Genomic DNA, 12,796 nt, shown 5'->3' on the forward strand with positions numbered 1-12,796 from the left:
TCAGGGTGGAAAATAAGTATTTGGTCAATAACAAAAATACAACTCAATACTTTGTAACATAACCTTTGTTGGCAATAACAGAGGTCAAACGTTTACTATAGGTCTTTACCAGGTTTGCACACACAGTAGCTGGTATTTTGGCCCATTCCTCCATGCAGATCTTCTCGAGAGCAGTGATGTTTTGGGGCTGTCGCCGAGCAACACGGACTTTCAACTCCCGCCACAGATTTTCTATGGGGTTGAGGTCTGGATACTGGCTAGGCCACTCCAGGACTTTCAAATGCTTCTTACGGAGCCACTCCTTTGTTGCCCGGGCGGTGTGTTTTGGATCATTGTCATGTTGGAAGACCCAGCCTCGTTTCATCTTCAAAGTTCTCACTGATGGAAGGAGGTTTTGGCTCAAAATCTCACGATACATGGCCCCATTCATTCTGTCCTTAACACGGATCAGTCGTCCTGTCCCCTTGGCAGAAAAACAGCCCCATAGCATGATGTTTCCACCCCCATGCTTCACAGTAGGTATGGTGTTCTTGGGATGCAACTCAGTATTCTTCTTCCTCCAAACACGACGAGTTGAGTTTATACCAAAAAGTTCTACTTTGGTTTCATCTGACCACATGACATTCTCCCAATCCTCTGCTGTATCATCCATGTGCTCTCTGGCAAACTTCAGACGGGCCTGGACATGCACTGGCTTCAGCAGCGGAACACGTCTGGCACTGCGGGATTTGATTCCCTGCCGTTGTAGTGTGTTACTGATGGTGACCTTTGTTACTTTGGTCCCAGCTCTCTGCAGGTCATTCACCAGGTCCCCCCGTGTGGTTCTGGGATCTTTGCTCACCGTTCTCATGATCATTTTGACCCCACGGGATGAGATCTTGTGTGGAGCCCCAGATCGAGGGAGATTATCAGTGGTCTTGTATGTCTTCCATTTTCTGATGATTGCTCCCACAGTTGATTTTTCACACCAAGCTGCTTGCCTATTGTAGATTCACTCTTCCCAGTCTGGTGCAGGTCTACAATACTTTTCCTGGTGTCCTTCGAAAGCTCTTTGGTCTTGGCCATGGCGGAGTTTGGAGTCTGACTGTTTGAGGCTGTGGACAGGTGTCTTTTATACAGATGATGAGTTCAAACAGGTGCCATTCATACAGGTAACGAGTGGGGGACAGAAAAGCTTCTTACAGAAGACGTTACAGGTCTGTGAGAGCCAGAGATTTTCCTTGTTTGAGGTGACCAAATACTTATTTTCCACCCTAATTTACGAATAAATTCTTTACAAATCCTACCATGTGGATTCATGGATTTTTTTTTTCACATTCTGTCTCTCACTGTTGAAGTGTACCTCTGGTGCAAATTACTGACCTCTGTCATCATTTTAAGTGGGGGAACTTTCACAATCGGTGGCTGACTAAATACTTTTTTGCCCCACTGTATTACAACTGTGCTTAATGTGAGAAATGTTTACATGTGTGCCAGTATTTTTGAATTTGTCGAAATTGCAGTGAATTCTAAAATAACTTCTGTGTTTAGGCTCAGCAGTGCAGACAGTGCCACCTTGTGTGGAAATCTGGAGGATATCAATAGCTTCCAGCAGGGACTTTGTTTGGCTTTGGAGGAATGTACTAAGTAAGTAATTCTGGATGCAGATGTGTGAAAAAGTCTTTCATTGGTTACATTTAACTACTTTTACACCACTCTTAGTAAAGAGCAACATTTGGACCACAATGGACCCTACTCCTGTGATTGCTCTGTAAAACATAGCGAAACACATCTGTAAAACATTACTAGTTAAAAGTTTCATCTCATTCCTTACGCTGCACAAACATACTTGATAATATTTTTGCAATCACTTCCTTCCTCCAAGACATCTCTTCCTATTTATTTCTTTCTGGTACAAATATCATCTTGAAACTGAGCTGATAAAGTGTTTGAAATGGGTCACAGCTACTTATTGCACACACATATTTGAAAAATTCCTTTTGATTTGTTTATGCACTGGTGGTGAAGAAGTTTTAGAGCCGCATAGATTGTGCAGTCCAAACACCTCTGAAATATTTCTAATGAAATAAGTTGGGCTTAATGCTTTAATCTTATATTTACAGACTTAAACCACCTCTAATTTGTTTATAATTTACTGCGAAAACGGAAGATAGAGGTGGTGATACACTGAAATGTGGAAAGTAGTCTTTAGGAATAGTTCTCCAGGCTTCTTGGAGGAGATTCGAGGCTCTTCTTTGGATGTTGCTCTATAAAGAGGACAGAAAAGATGACAGCTGGCGATGCATTTGGGGTAATGCTCAAGGAATGAAGCTAAACCATGGCCGAGCGTCCGCCATGATTTACATATGGCTCTGGACACTCACTGTTGTGTCTTTCCTTTGTAAATAAGGACAATTTCAACCAAAAATTTCAAATTTGGATTCCTTCAGACCTGTTGTCACTGATTTTCAGTTCAGTTCTTGTGGAATTTGGTATACCTCAGACTTTTCTGCTCGTTTCCCTTTCTTAAAAATTGCTTCTTGATAGCCACTCTTCTCAACTGAAGGTCCAGGTGTATCTCCCAGATGTTGTCAGGTCTTTGTCGGATTTTTTCCCGTTTCTTAAGGACATGGTTTTCAGATTCAGTTCATGTTCTGTAGATGTTTGTGTGTGGTTTTTTTTGTTTTTGTTTGTTTGTTTTTTTAAACACTTTTGTCATTCAAAAGTACAGTTTCCTCTAATTTCATAAGGACACACTGTACACTATGCTGAGATATACCAAGTTTTCAGCTAATACTGTAGCTCTTTGGGTATTGCCCTGTTGTTGTAAAAATGCTATTTTATGTGTATCAACTCCATCATCTTTGGTATTTTTCATAGATTCAGCAAGAAACTAGAACAAGTGAAGTGTGCTTGCGACAGGCTGCTAGTCGATAAAATAGCATTTTAACTTGTTATTTAGCAACCTGTCTGTGTCGTAGAGACGATGCTGGTTCAGTCCTTGAGTTAGTTGCCTCTGAGTGAAAAAACAGCCAGTGTCCAAAGAAACACTTTGACATAATTTCTGAAAGCCTGGAGAGCTATCGCTAAAATTAAACAAAATTAGGGAAAAAACAGATGCTTGCTTCTTTTATTTTATTTATTGTGCCATCTTTTGTTTCTGTGTCTTTCTTTTCTTTAACAACGATCCTGCTTTCCCCCCCGCTCTTTTCACCTCTCTGACTTTGGCTCTGTTTCTCTGACTTTGCAGGGTCCCAGAGGGACAGCAGCGAGTGGCGGCCTGCTATCTAAACCTAATGTGTCAGATCAAGGCTTTGTACCTGGCTTACTGTTCCAGCCACCCTTCAGCTGTCTGCATCCTCACCGACCACAGGTCAGCCCCCCTGCACACAAAACACCAGAGTCAGCCATGTAGAGACATGCCAGAGAGAAGTCTCGCCTTTTAATTTCAAAGCGAAAAGAAACCAGTGGTGAAGATTTGTAACCAATCCTCTCCAATGATTGAATTTTGATTATTTTAGCTAAACATTGTTTTGCATTTTTAATAAATGTTAGTGGCATTCCTTAGACAATAATATATCCCATGAAACCCCTTTTAAAAAGCCAAAAGTTGACCTAAAGCTGAATGAAATACTTTCCTGGGGAAAACTAAACAAATTTCTGCAGGTGACAGTTGTTTTTATTTCTTTTGCCTTTTTTCTTTAAGTACTGCATAGTTTGACATCTCCAAGGCCCAGCAAATTATGTAGTTTTTGCAGTCAAAGAAGGGAATATCCTAGGTTTAATATAATCTGTCATTGTTTGGATATGAATGCTGTGCTGTCTTAAACTGACCTTTGAAGTGCACTCTAAAGTTGAAGTTTGATACAGTAAAGCTCCTTCACCTCTTTTTTTCCATATGGGTTAATATGATATGGGAGAAAATAATATGTGGTTTGTTTATGTTTAATTTCTGGGGGCACTGCGCACCATTTTAATGATCTCATGCTGTTTTACTTTGAGCCACAAGGTGTCAGTAAAGGTAAAGAAGTGTTTGTGTCAAACGTGCGTGTTGTCTCCTGATGTTTCTGGGAGTTCAGTTGCTACTAAAATTCATTATTCTTATTGAGTAAGGGCTTCTCTTATGTGTATAGTAATAATAATGAAAGTTCCATGATGCAGTTTAAACAGTACCGCCTTGGGTAATGTTAAGGCGTCTAGTCTATTTCTGCACTGCGAGCTGAAGATTAAGTTGAATTACACACAGGAAGTCAACTGTTGACAGGATACTGTGTATAGCGTTGTGGTTATGGGGACAGGCGCACAGAGCGCTTTTCACAGTAAGCACATTTGCATTTCAGTTGCAGGAGCCTTTTTTGTCACATTCTCATTTACCCTTTTGTACCAGTTAGTGCTGCTGCAGATTTATGTTTTGGATCGTGGAAACTCATGAATGACGATCTCTTCAAACCACGTTTGAAGCGATCATGTTGCAGCTAACGACGTAGATTTGCACCAAACCAATGTTGACCTGATTTGCACTGTCTGTGAAATATTTGACCATCAAAGATGGTGCATGTGAAAATCTCACATGCACCACAAATGTGATACACTTGGGTTACTGTTTTTCTGCAGTGCGATCGGCTCGCTTTGCTGTAACAAATAAAGGGCAGTGTGCGGTAATATGTTGTTACTTTTGATTTCATCAATATACCATCACAAAACATGAACATAATACAAATATTACATTTAAAAAAAAAAATCTAAATATATGATGACTACCACAGCTCAAAAAATTGTAGCATATAGAAACCTGTTACCAGGCAAAAATATAGCTTAACTTTTATTTATATTTATTTCTTTATTTCTCTATTTAAGGAAACAGGAAGAGGTGCTGTTGTCCGAGGTTGTCGTTTGCATTTCCAATCGAGTTGCTGATCTCGTTAACAACCGAATAGCGTGACAATTAATATACTCAAAGCTTATCACATGGTGTTGTTTTATGAGGATACTCCTATTGTTTCTCAGCAGTGTTTCCACTGTTTAGTGTAGATTTCTGAACTCTGTCGAGTCATTTGTCACTTTAATGAAACATGGATGTATTTGTGTTAAAATGACTAATTCTTTGAGCTTTTCTGCACACTTTGTTTCATTTTACTGGTGGGACAGTTCTATGAAAGTGAGAGCTTTTGATAATGTGGTTAATGTGTGTTGTATATGGTAACGTTGTGTTATTAAAAATACAAAATTTCACTCCTACGTTTTGCAGTTCAGCACAGCAAGAAATACATGGTTATGTTATAATTTTAAAGCCTATCTTACAATTTATTATATAGTAAAAATGAAGGTTTATATAATAATTTATAAATACCTGGCTTACAGCTTGCATGCAATCTAGACTCAAAAACTTGTGATTTTTCTTGTTACCCGTAATCTTTGATTTTTCGTTCCCCCCCCCCCCCCGTACTTCATCCCTGGACACACTCCCCCCCCCCCAAATAAAATATTGCCTATAAATTGTGTGTGTGTGTTTTCTTAGTGAGGAACTTGAGAAGTTCATGGAGAGTCATGGAGCAAGTACTGGAGGAGTCATGACCCTGACCACCAGCCTCAGTAAGCCCTTCATGAGGCTTGAAAAATACCCTACCCTGCTACAGGAGCTAGAGAGACATGTGGAGGTAAAGGAGGGAGCATAGACATATAAAAAGCATACTGAAATTATATACAAGTATAAATACAATATTTTTTTACTGTTTTATTCACTTGCTTTACTTACAGAAGCTAAACTACCATTAAAGTTACACTATGTATTTTCATAAATTAAACAACTTGCATTAAATGATTTTTTTCAGTCTTTGAATTCCCTTTGTGTTGCACAGTATACCTGTATGTGCTCTTGTATTCCTTTAGGATAAAGACTGTTATGTTTAAACCTGTAATGTTCATTTGCACCGCAGGAAGCCCACCCTGACTACACTGACATTGTAAAGGCAACAGCGGCGTTTAGGAGCCTTTTGGTAAGTCAGAAGGATCGAAGTGAACTTGCAGAGGAAGCCTGGATAATGTCATGACAGACTTTGAAGCTCCTGGATTTCCTCCTTACAGGACCGTGCTACCTTACCACCCTTACTATCCAAAAAAATACATTTTGCATAAAATTAATAATATGGATTATATTTATTAAAATGTCATTTTTTCCCAGAATAATAATCTTGAATAGTAATTAATTGTCATCAATACATCAATACTTAACATTTAACAGCACATTGCACATACATTGCACATCAACTATTTAAGTCAATCATAGTATGTTTTAGTGAAATTAATGTACTGTAGGATTTATGAGTACATTTTCAACCTTTTTAGTCATTATAAAGCACTCATTAATCCTTTAGTGTGGCGGTCCCCAACCTTTTTTGCGCCACGGACCGGTTTATGTCTGACAATATTTTCACGGACCGGCCTTTAAGGTGTCGCGGATAAATACAACAAAATAAAACCAGTACCGGTAGCAAAAAATTATTTTATTCATAACACACGGGAAAAGACCCAGGAAAACCAAGTTAACGATAAAAACGATAAAAAACCCTGAAAACCATAAATTTAACACCCGAGCCTCAACCTGGTACCAAACGACTCACGGACCGTTACCAGTCTGTGGCCCAGGGGTTGGGACCACTGCTTAAGTGTGCTAGTGTTAATAGTGCCCAGCAGTAGTAATTATAGTGAGGTCTTGCCTGCACGTTATTCGCCAATTTAGGTTTCGCTAAGGCAGTTAATGACAAATGCATAAATCTGCAGTTTTTTCAAGGCGTAATCCATTTACTAAGAATAGCTGAATAATTGGTGAAGTCATTTCAGTAGCTGTGTGCTTCAGCGTCGGATCTTGGTGTAAAGAGTAGGCAGTTTTATAAAATAATGAAAACTGTATTCTGAGTTAAAAAAGCTCGATACAGTTATTTGGAAACTAACACTTGTGGTTTCTTTTGAACAAAAACAGATCAGCTGCAGATAATAGGGAGTGACTGCTTATGTTACAGTGCAATCTTCTGTAATGAGGCTTATACAAAGTAAAGCTTATTATCCTTACATATTGTTATTAAACAGGACTTGGATGGTAACTGAGGGAAAATGGTTACTAGTTGTAGAAAATGGTGATGCATAAAAGCCATTGTGCTGCTAATACGCACGCTAATAAGGAACTAGTTAATGGTGGAAATGACGCTCTTGGTAAATAATGTTATCACGCTTTCAATTTCGTGTTTACATGTTTTCATTTCATTCAACAGTGTAGTTTAGCACAATTCCTCATAATCAAACAGAGCTCTGATAGGGGGGAAAAAACCAGAAACAATGCAGTGATCCTTTTTTTCTGCTTTAAGTTGAGTGATCGTATTGTTCCTAAGGTGGGTGGGAACTGAAATGCCATCTTAAAAGAGCTGGATTAGAAACGAGCAACCGCACTATACCTGAGCGAACGCCACCCTGAGACACAAATTCCCCGGTATTGCTTTGACTTCCTCATAAGAGCAGATAAAGTGACTCACTCGTTTCTTCTACACAGGAAACTGGGGAAACAAAAAAAGGCATCACTTATCACTCTCCGTTGTAATTTGCAAGTCTGACGTTTCTTTGTGTGTTTTGAGTGTGGTTAGGATCTCTGGTACTTTAGAAATGCTATGCTAATTTACAGTGCTCTTTAAAAAAACAAACAAAAAAAACCCTAATTTTTGATTGACGTGCAGTGGAAAGTGATAATGTTGCATTGTCACTTTTTTCTGCTTGAAGAGGGAGAACCCCTGCACAGCACCTGAAAAATGTACTACTTTATGTTGCATGCTAGTTTTTATGCCTTTTGCGTACATGGCAATGGTTACATTTTCAAAGCCATATCCACAGGGGGGAGAGATTATCCTGTTGCTTGTTACTCAGTAGTAATAAAAGGCAAGAAAAAAGGGTCCAGAAAAATATCAGATTTATTTTCACCAGCATGTTGCATAGTTTTGTAATCTTGTGTGCTTAAGACACAGTGCCAGGATCTGCGGAAGCGCAAGAACCTGGAGCTGCAGATCTTGTCAGAACCTGTGCGGGGCTGGGAGGGAGAAAGCATGAAGAGTCTTGGTCAAGTGGCCTACACGTCCCTGGTCCATGTGAGAAATGGCTGCAGTGAGGTGAGAGATATGAGGTTTTCCTAAATGAGAAAAAGCTCATTCAGCCAAACTATAGTGGAACTGCTGCAATAATACTAAATACAAAATATCCTTTTGTCAGTTTAGAATATGTGTACAATCAGAGGTTTGGTTGTGGCATTTAAGAAAAATCATATCAGTTAATTAATTAAGCTGCCTGGCTCCTTTACAGCTCTCTCATAACAACAAATAGTTGTTGTTAATTAAAAGATAATTTATCTGTAGTACATTTTTCTCTTTTCCTGTTGAGATCCAGCAGTGTAGCAATCTTTAAAACAAACTAAGTTTCTAGTTTTCAGGAACTGTAGGTGCGGAAATCTGTTCCCCTTTGTTGCTAAATTATTACCCCCCTCAAGTATGAGAACTGAAACCTAAGTAGGCCATAGGCAGACCCAAAAGCCGTCTCCTCTTTCATGTGTGGTTTCTGTGTAGGGGTCGATTCGTAGTCCGTGGTTGGAAGAAAGCCCAAGATACACATTTGGATTCACCCCCCCCTTCTTTTTTTTTTTTTTTTAATCACTGCCAACCGCTTTCCAACCAGCATAACAATTACCATATTTGTTTCATAGCTCATTTGAATTTCCATTCATATAACAAGCAAGTGTTTTCCCAAACTGGCCTGCTGCAACCAGAGCTAAAATATGCTCACTTTTTTTTGTCACATTAGGAGGGAAACCTGAAACGGCTTGCTTCTTGCAAAGAAGTGCAATGAATCACTTTGGTTTACCTTGAATAACTCAAGAAAAAGAACACCAAAAAAAACATAACCGATCAATGTTGTTGTTGAAAATGCATTTTCCAACCTTCACAATAGGTTTGCAAAAATAATTACTGTGTCTCTCTTTTAGGAAAAAGAGGAGCGTTACCTTATGCTTTTCCCGAATGTGTTAGTAATGCTGTCTGCCAGTCCCCGGATGAGTGGCTTTATTTATCAGGTATGTCGTTTACCTCCCATCTAGAGAAACGCTTTGAAAACGCGCACAAATTTGTGGCTGATTTAGTGTTTAGTCAAACTTAATGTATTCAGTCAGCTGCAAACAGCAGCCTATGCAATAAATAAATAGAGTATTAAATATAAATCCTAAATATGCACGGTTTTCCTTTTTCATTCTATTCCATCAGTTGTGGAAACACTGTCTAAAGCATGAAGTAGATACTATCTTAAAATAAATTGAAGAAAGATTTGAAGTTGCTCAGTTTCAAAATTTTCTTTATATATACATGTTACATATGTGTTTCATTAAACGTCAGTTGTCCCTAATGTTATCCAGTCCTGATTTTCCTTGATTAACCTTTTTTTTTTTTTCTGGTCACGACATACACAGTACTGCATCTTTTAGTTTGTTTACACTTGAGTGTTCCTCTCTCTTTGGTTTTCCTCCATTCAGGGAAGACTGCCTCTAACAGGTACCACAGTAACGAGGCACGCGGAAGAAGGAGACATTTCCCACTTTGCCTTTGACATCACAGGTTTGCATCTAAAATCCAACCAGCCATCCCTCCATTTCCTTCCACTTATCCTGTTTTGAAATCTCAAATTTTAGGACAAAAATAAAGAGAAAAAAAAGATTTGAGAGGACAGTGATATTGTTCTTACATAATAATAAACTATTTGACCAACCAATTCATTGAATTGTTTAACATTTAACATTTGAAGTGATTCAGGAAAACACTTTTCCTCTGTAAAGTATTCATGCTTTCATTAGTTCATTGTGTTTGTACAAAGCAGGGTTTTTGTCCGTGTGACAAAAAATTAGCCCAATGGTGAAGTCAGTCTGGCCTCCTTTAAAAAAAAAAAGCCATACATCCAAAGCTGGAATGCATCCATCCATCCATTATTCCACTCTTCTTTTTCTTTTTCTTTTTTAAAGAAAGCTGTTTTCTGTATAACGATGTGAAATGTTATAAATGTGATTGTTTGTAAATGTGAAACCTCATATTTTCAGTGGCTTGACTTCCAATATTAGAACCATAAGGTTTTTCAAAACATGCTTTGATTATTGCTAAAATATAAAGTATGGGTGGTACTGCTCTGGCTGTGACATACGTTGGTCTCATGAATCGTACAGTTGTGGTCAGAAGTTTACATACACTCATCATGGACGTGAATGTCATGGTAATTTGGGGCATTAGATGATTTCTGTGAATTGTTCTTTATCCTGGGTGGAATGATTATTTAGCATAAACCTTTAATTACTTTAAAAGAAAGAACAATTGTACAATTTTTAATTTATTTTAGATTTTCTCCAATCCGAACAGGGGCAAAAATATACATACACCCCTACTAATATTTGGTTAAATGTCCTTTACCAAGTTTCTCAGTGCACCTTGATGCTACCACCACCATGCTTGACAGTTGGTAACTACAGTTGGTACATACCTCTTATCATTGTGGCCGAATAATGCAATCGTTTTCCCATCATACCATAAAACTTTGATCCAGAAGACATTTGGCTTGTTCATGTGGGTAGCAGTGGAAATTGTAGTCGCTGCCCAGAAAAAACGTCGGTTTTTCCAGGCAGCGGTTTCTTTTCTAGGTTGGCACCCTTTCAGTCCATGGCGATATAAAGAGTTCCCTGTTCATGGCAGGCCTGAGCATTGGTGGTTCCTGGGCTGTTCCTGAAGACCCCACCTGAGACTGACAGTCTGGGTCTTTCTCCCGACCTTGGCGACTTTGTAAATCAGCAGTTCTCCTTAGAGCTTCACTGAGTCACTTAACCTTTCTCATTGTTCTGAGGACATTCATGCCCATCATGAGTCTATGTAAACGCTGTATGTAACACCTGTGATGGAAAGCAGCTCTTCATTTATTGCGTGTTGTCTTATTTGCTGCAGGAAGCATGATTGAACGCATTACAGTGTTCTGCAGCAGTGCCCAGGAGTTACAGGAATGGCTAGAGCACCTTCAACCTTTTACCAAAGGCGGAAGCCCTGCCAGCACCATTTCAAAGGTTAGGACAGAGACAGACACACGTATACATAAATTCAAAACAGTACCAAAAGTGAATCCTACACAGTTCCCAGGTGTGAAAACCAAAAAGTGACAAACGGCAGACTCATGTTTCACCACACATGCACAGTAATTCTCAAGTATTTGCTTTGCTTCCTTTTGTCTGGTTCAATGCAGAACGCAGATGGTAAACCAGTGAGCATGATCAGCGCCACCACTCACCCACATCACCAGGGCAGCTTCAGCAGCGTCAGTCGTGGCCCCCTGGAACCACCAAAGATTAGCAAGCCCTGGTCTCTCAGCTGTCTGCGGCCCGCACCTCCCCTCAAACCTTCAGCTGCTCTGGGCTACAAAGAGGTAGAAAGTTGCACAAACAAGCCCACACCAGTCTCTTAGTATCAGTCATTCGATACATTGCCAGAAAACTGTACCAATAGCAGAAGTCCCCTTCCTCTGCTTGCCCACCGCTGTATCCGTGTTTGTTGGTAACTTGTCAAGTCTTACAGTGATGTGTTTTAGCTTAAGCCTTCCATTACATCACGCACTAAATGCTAATGAAATTCGAGCCATAAAAACTAGACACGTAATAAATATTAAAAAACAAATAAAGCACACGAACTTTAAATAAACTAAATATAAACATTCGGCTTATACACACGAGAGAGCTCAGTAGTCTCCATTTTTGTCTGGTATGTTACATTTTTCAGATGTACAAACTAAAATTGAAGCACAAAGTAGAGGTGTGCGTGTATGAGTTATGGTCCATGTTTGTAAGTTAACTTTCATTTTATGAAAAATTCCTACAATTAATAGGACGGAGAAAATTGTTTGAGATTACAAACATGTGTGAAATCCTCGCTTTACTGTGCACTTCACCGGATGCTGTTTTTGGAGGCACTGGGTTCACTTCAGTTAGTTTTAAAAGACATAGAGTATTATCTTGACTTAGAGTTATAGATTCATTCATTTATTTATTATTTTACTAGTAAAGCATCATATGGGTTAAATCAAAGCATCCTGTCCTCCACTCTAGTGTCAGCACTAATTATGGCTCAAATAAGATAAGATAAGATAACCTTTATTAGTCCCACACGTGGGAAATTTGTTTTGTCACAGCAGGAAGTGGACAGTGCAAAAGTTATGACGCAAAAATTAGAATACAATAAGAATAAATACAGTACACAGCTGTACAGAATAGAATAAAATAATATACTATATACAGTAGAATAAAATAGAATAAAAATATACAATAAGATAAAAATAGAATACGAATGCTATATACAACTGAGTAAAAATACAACGATGCCAGAAAATGTCACCGGACACAGGAAGTACTGAGGTGTTGCAATACTAAAGTGTTCCAAACAGCTGCTTCTTTGTTCTCATTCAACTAGTTAACATATACACATCTGTTATTTGGGAATTTAGCTCTGTTTTTTTTAATTTTTTTTATTATTAATTTAAAATTGATGGACCAGAAGAGATGTGGGACTCTCTTCTGAATTGAGACTCCTACTAAGATTATTGCAATTGGATAAAGTAGTTGATCGGTCTTATCTGAATACTACTTTTTGTGAGACATAGTGAACTTATATTTTGGTAATATGTTGTTCTAAATAATCATTTAGTGGTTATAGACTGACACCATTAATCGAAGGAACTGTGGTATTGCTATGCAGTAACTCACATTAATGCTGTT

The 12,796-nt window shown here is 38.7% G+C and overlaps 1 protein-coding gene across 3 annotated transcripts in view; it reads left to right on the top strand.

The window, feature by feature from the left end:
* arhgef6 (Rac/Cdc42 guanine nucleotide exchange factor (GEF) 6) overlaps nt 1-12,796 on the top strand; it is a 28,722-nt gene that overhangs the window by 9,525 nt on the left and 6,401 nt on the right. For all 3 annotated transcript variants that reach the window (XM_085427802.1, XM_085427821.1, XM_085427813.1), the window contains exons 8-16: nt 1,531-1,626; nt 3,230-3,352; nt 5,498-5,636; nt 5,916-5,975; nt 7,983-8,129; nt 8,996-9,082; nt 9,536-9,617; nt 10,983-11,098; nt 11,275-11,454. In XM_085427802.1, coding sequence (XP_085283928.1) covers nt 1,531-1,626; nt 3,230-3,352; nt 5,498-5,636; nt 5,916-5,975; nt 7,983-8,129; nt 8,996-9,082; nt 9,536-9,617; nt 10,983-11,098; nt 11,275-11,454 — 1,030 coding nt within the window. The remainder of the gene's footprint in view (nt 1-1,530; nt 1,627-3,229; nt 3,353-5,497; nt 5,637-5,915; nt 5,976-7,982; nt 8,130-8,995; nt 9,083-9,535; nt 9,618-10,982; nt 11,099-11,274; nt 11,455-12,796) is intronic.

Source organism: Rhamphochromis longiceps, linkage group LG2 (assembly GCF_057381845.1).
Source record: "Rhamphochromis longiceps isolate RC_006_pf linkage group LG2, R_longiceps_female_GT1.1, whole genome shotgun sequence".
Lineage (NCBI taxonomy): Eukaryota > Metazoa > Chordata > Actinopteri > Cichliformes > Cichlidae > Rhamphochromis > Rhamphochromis longiceps.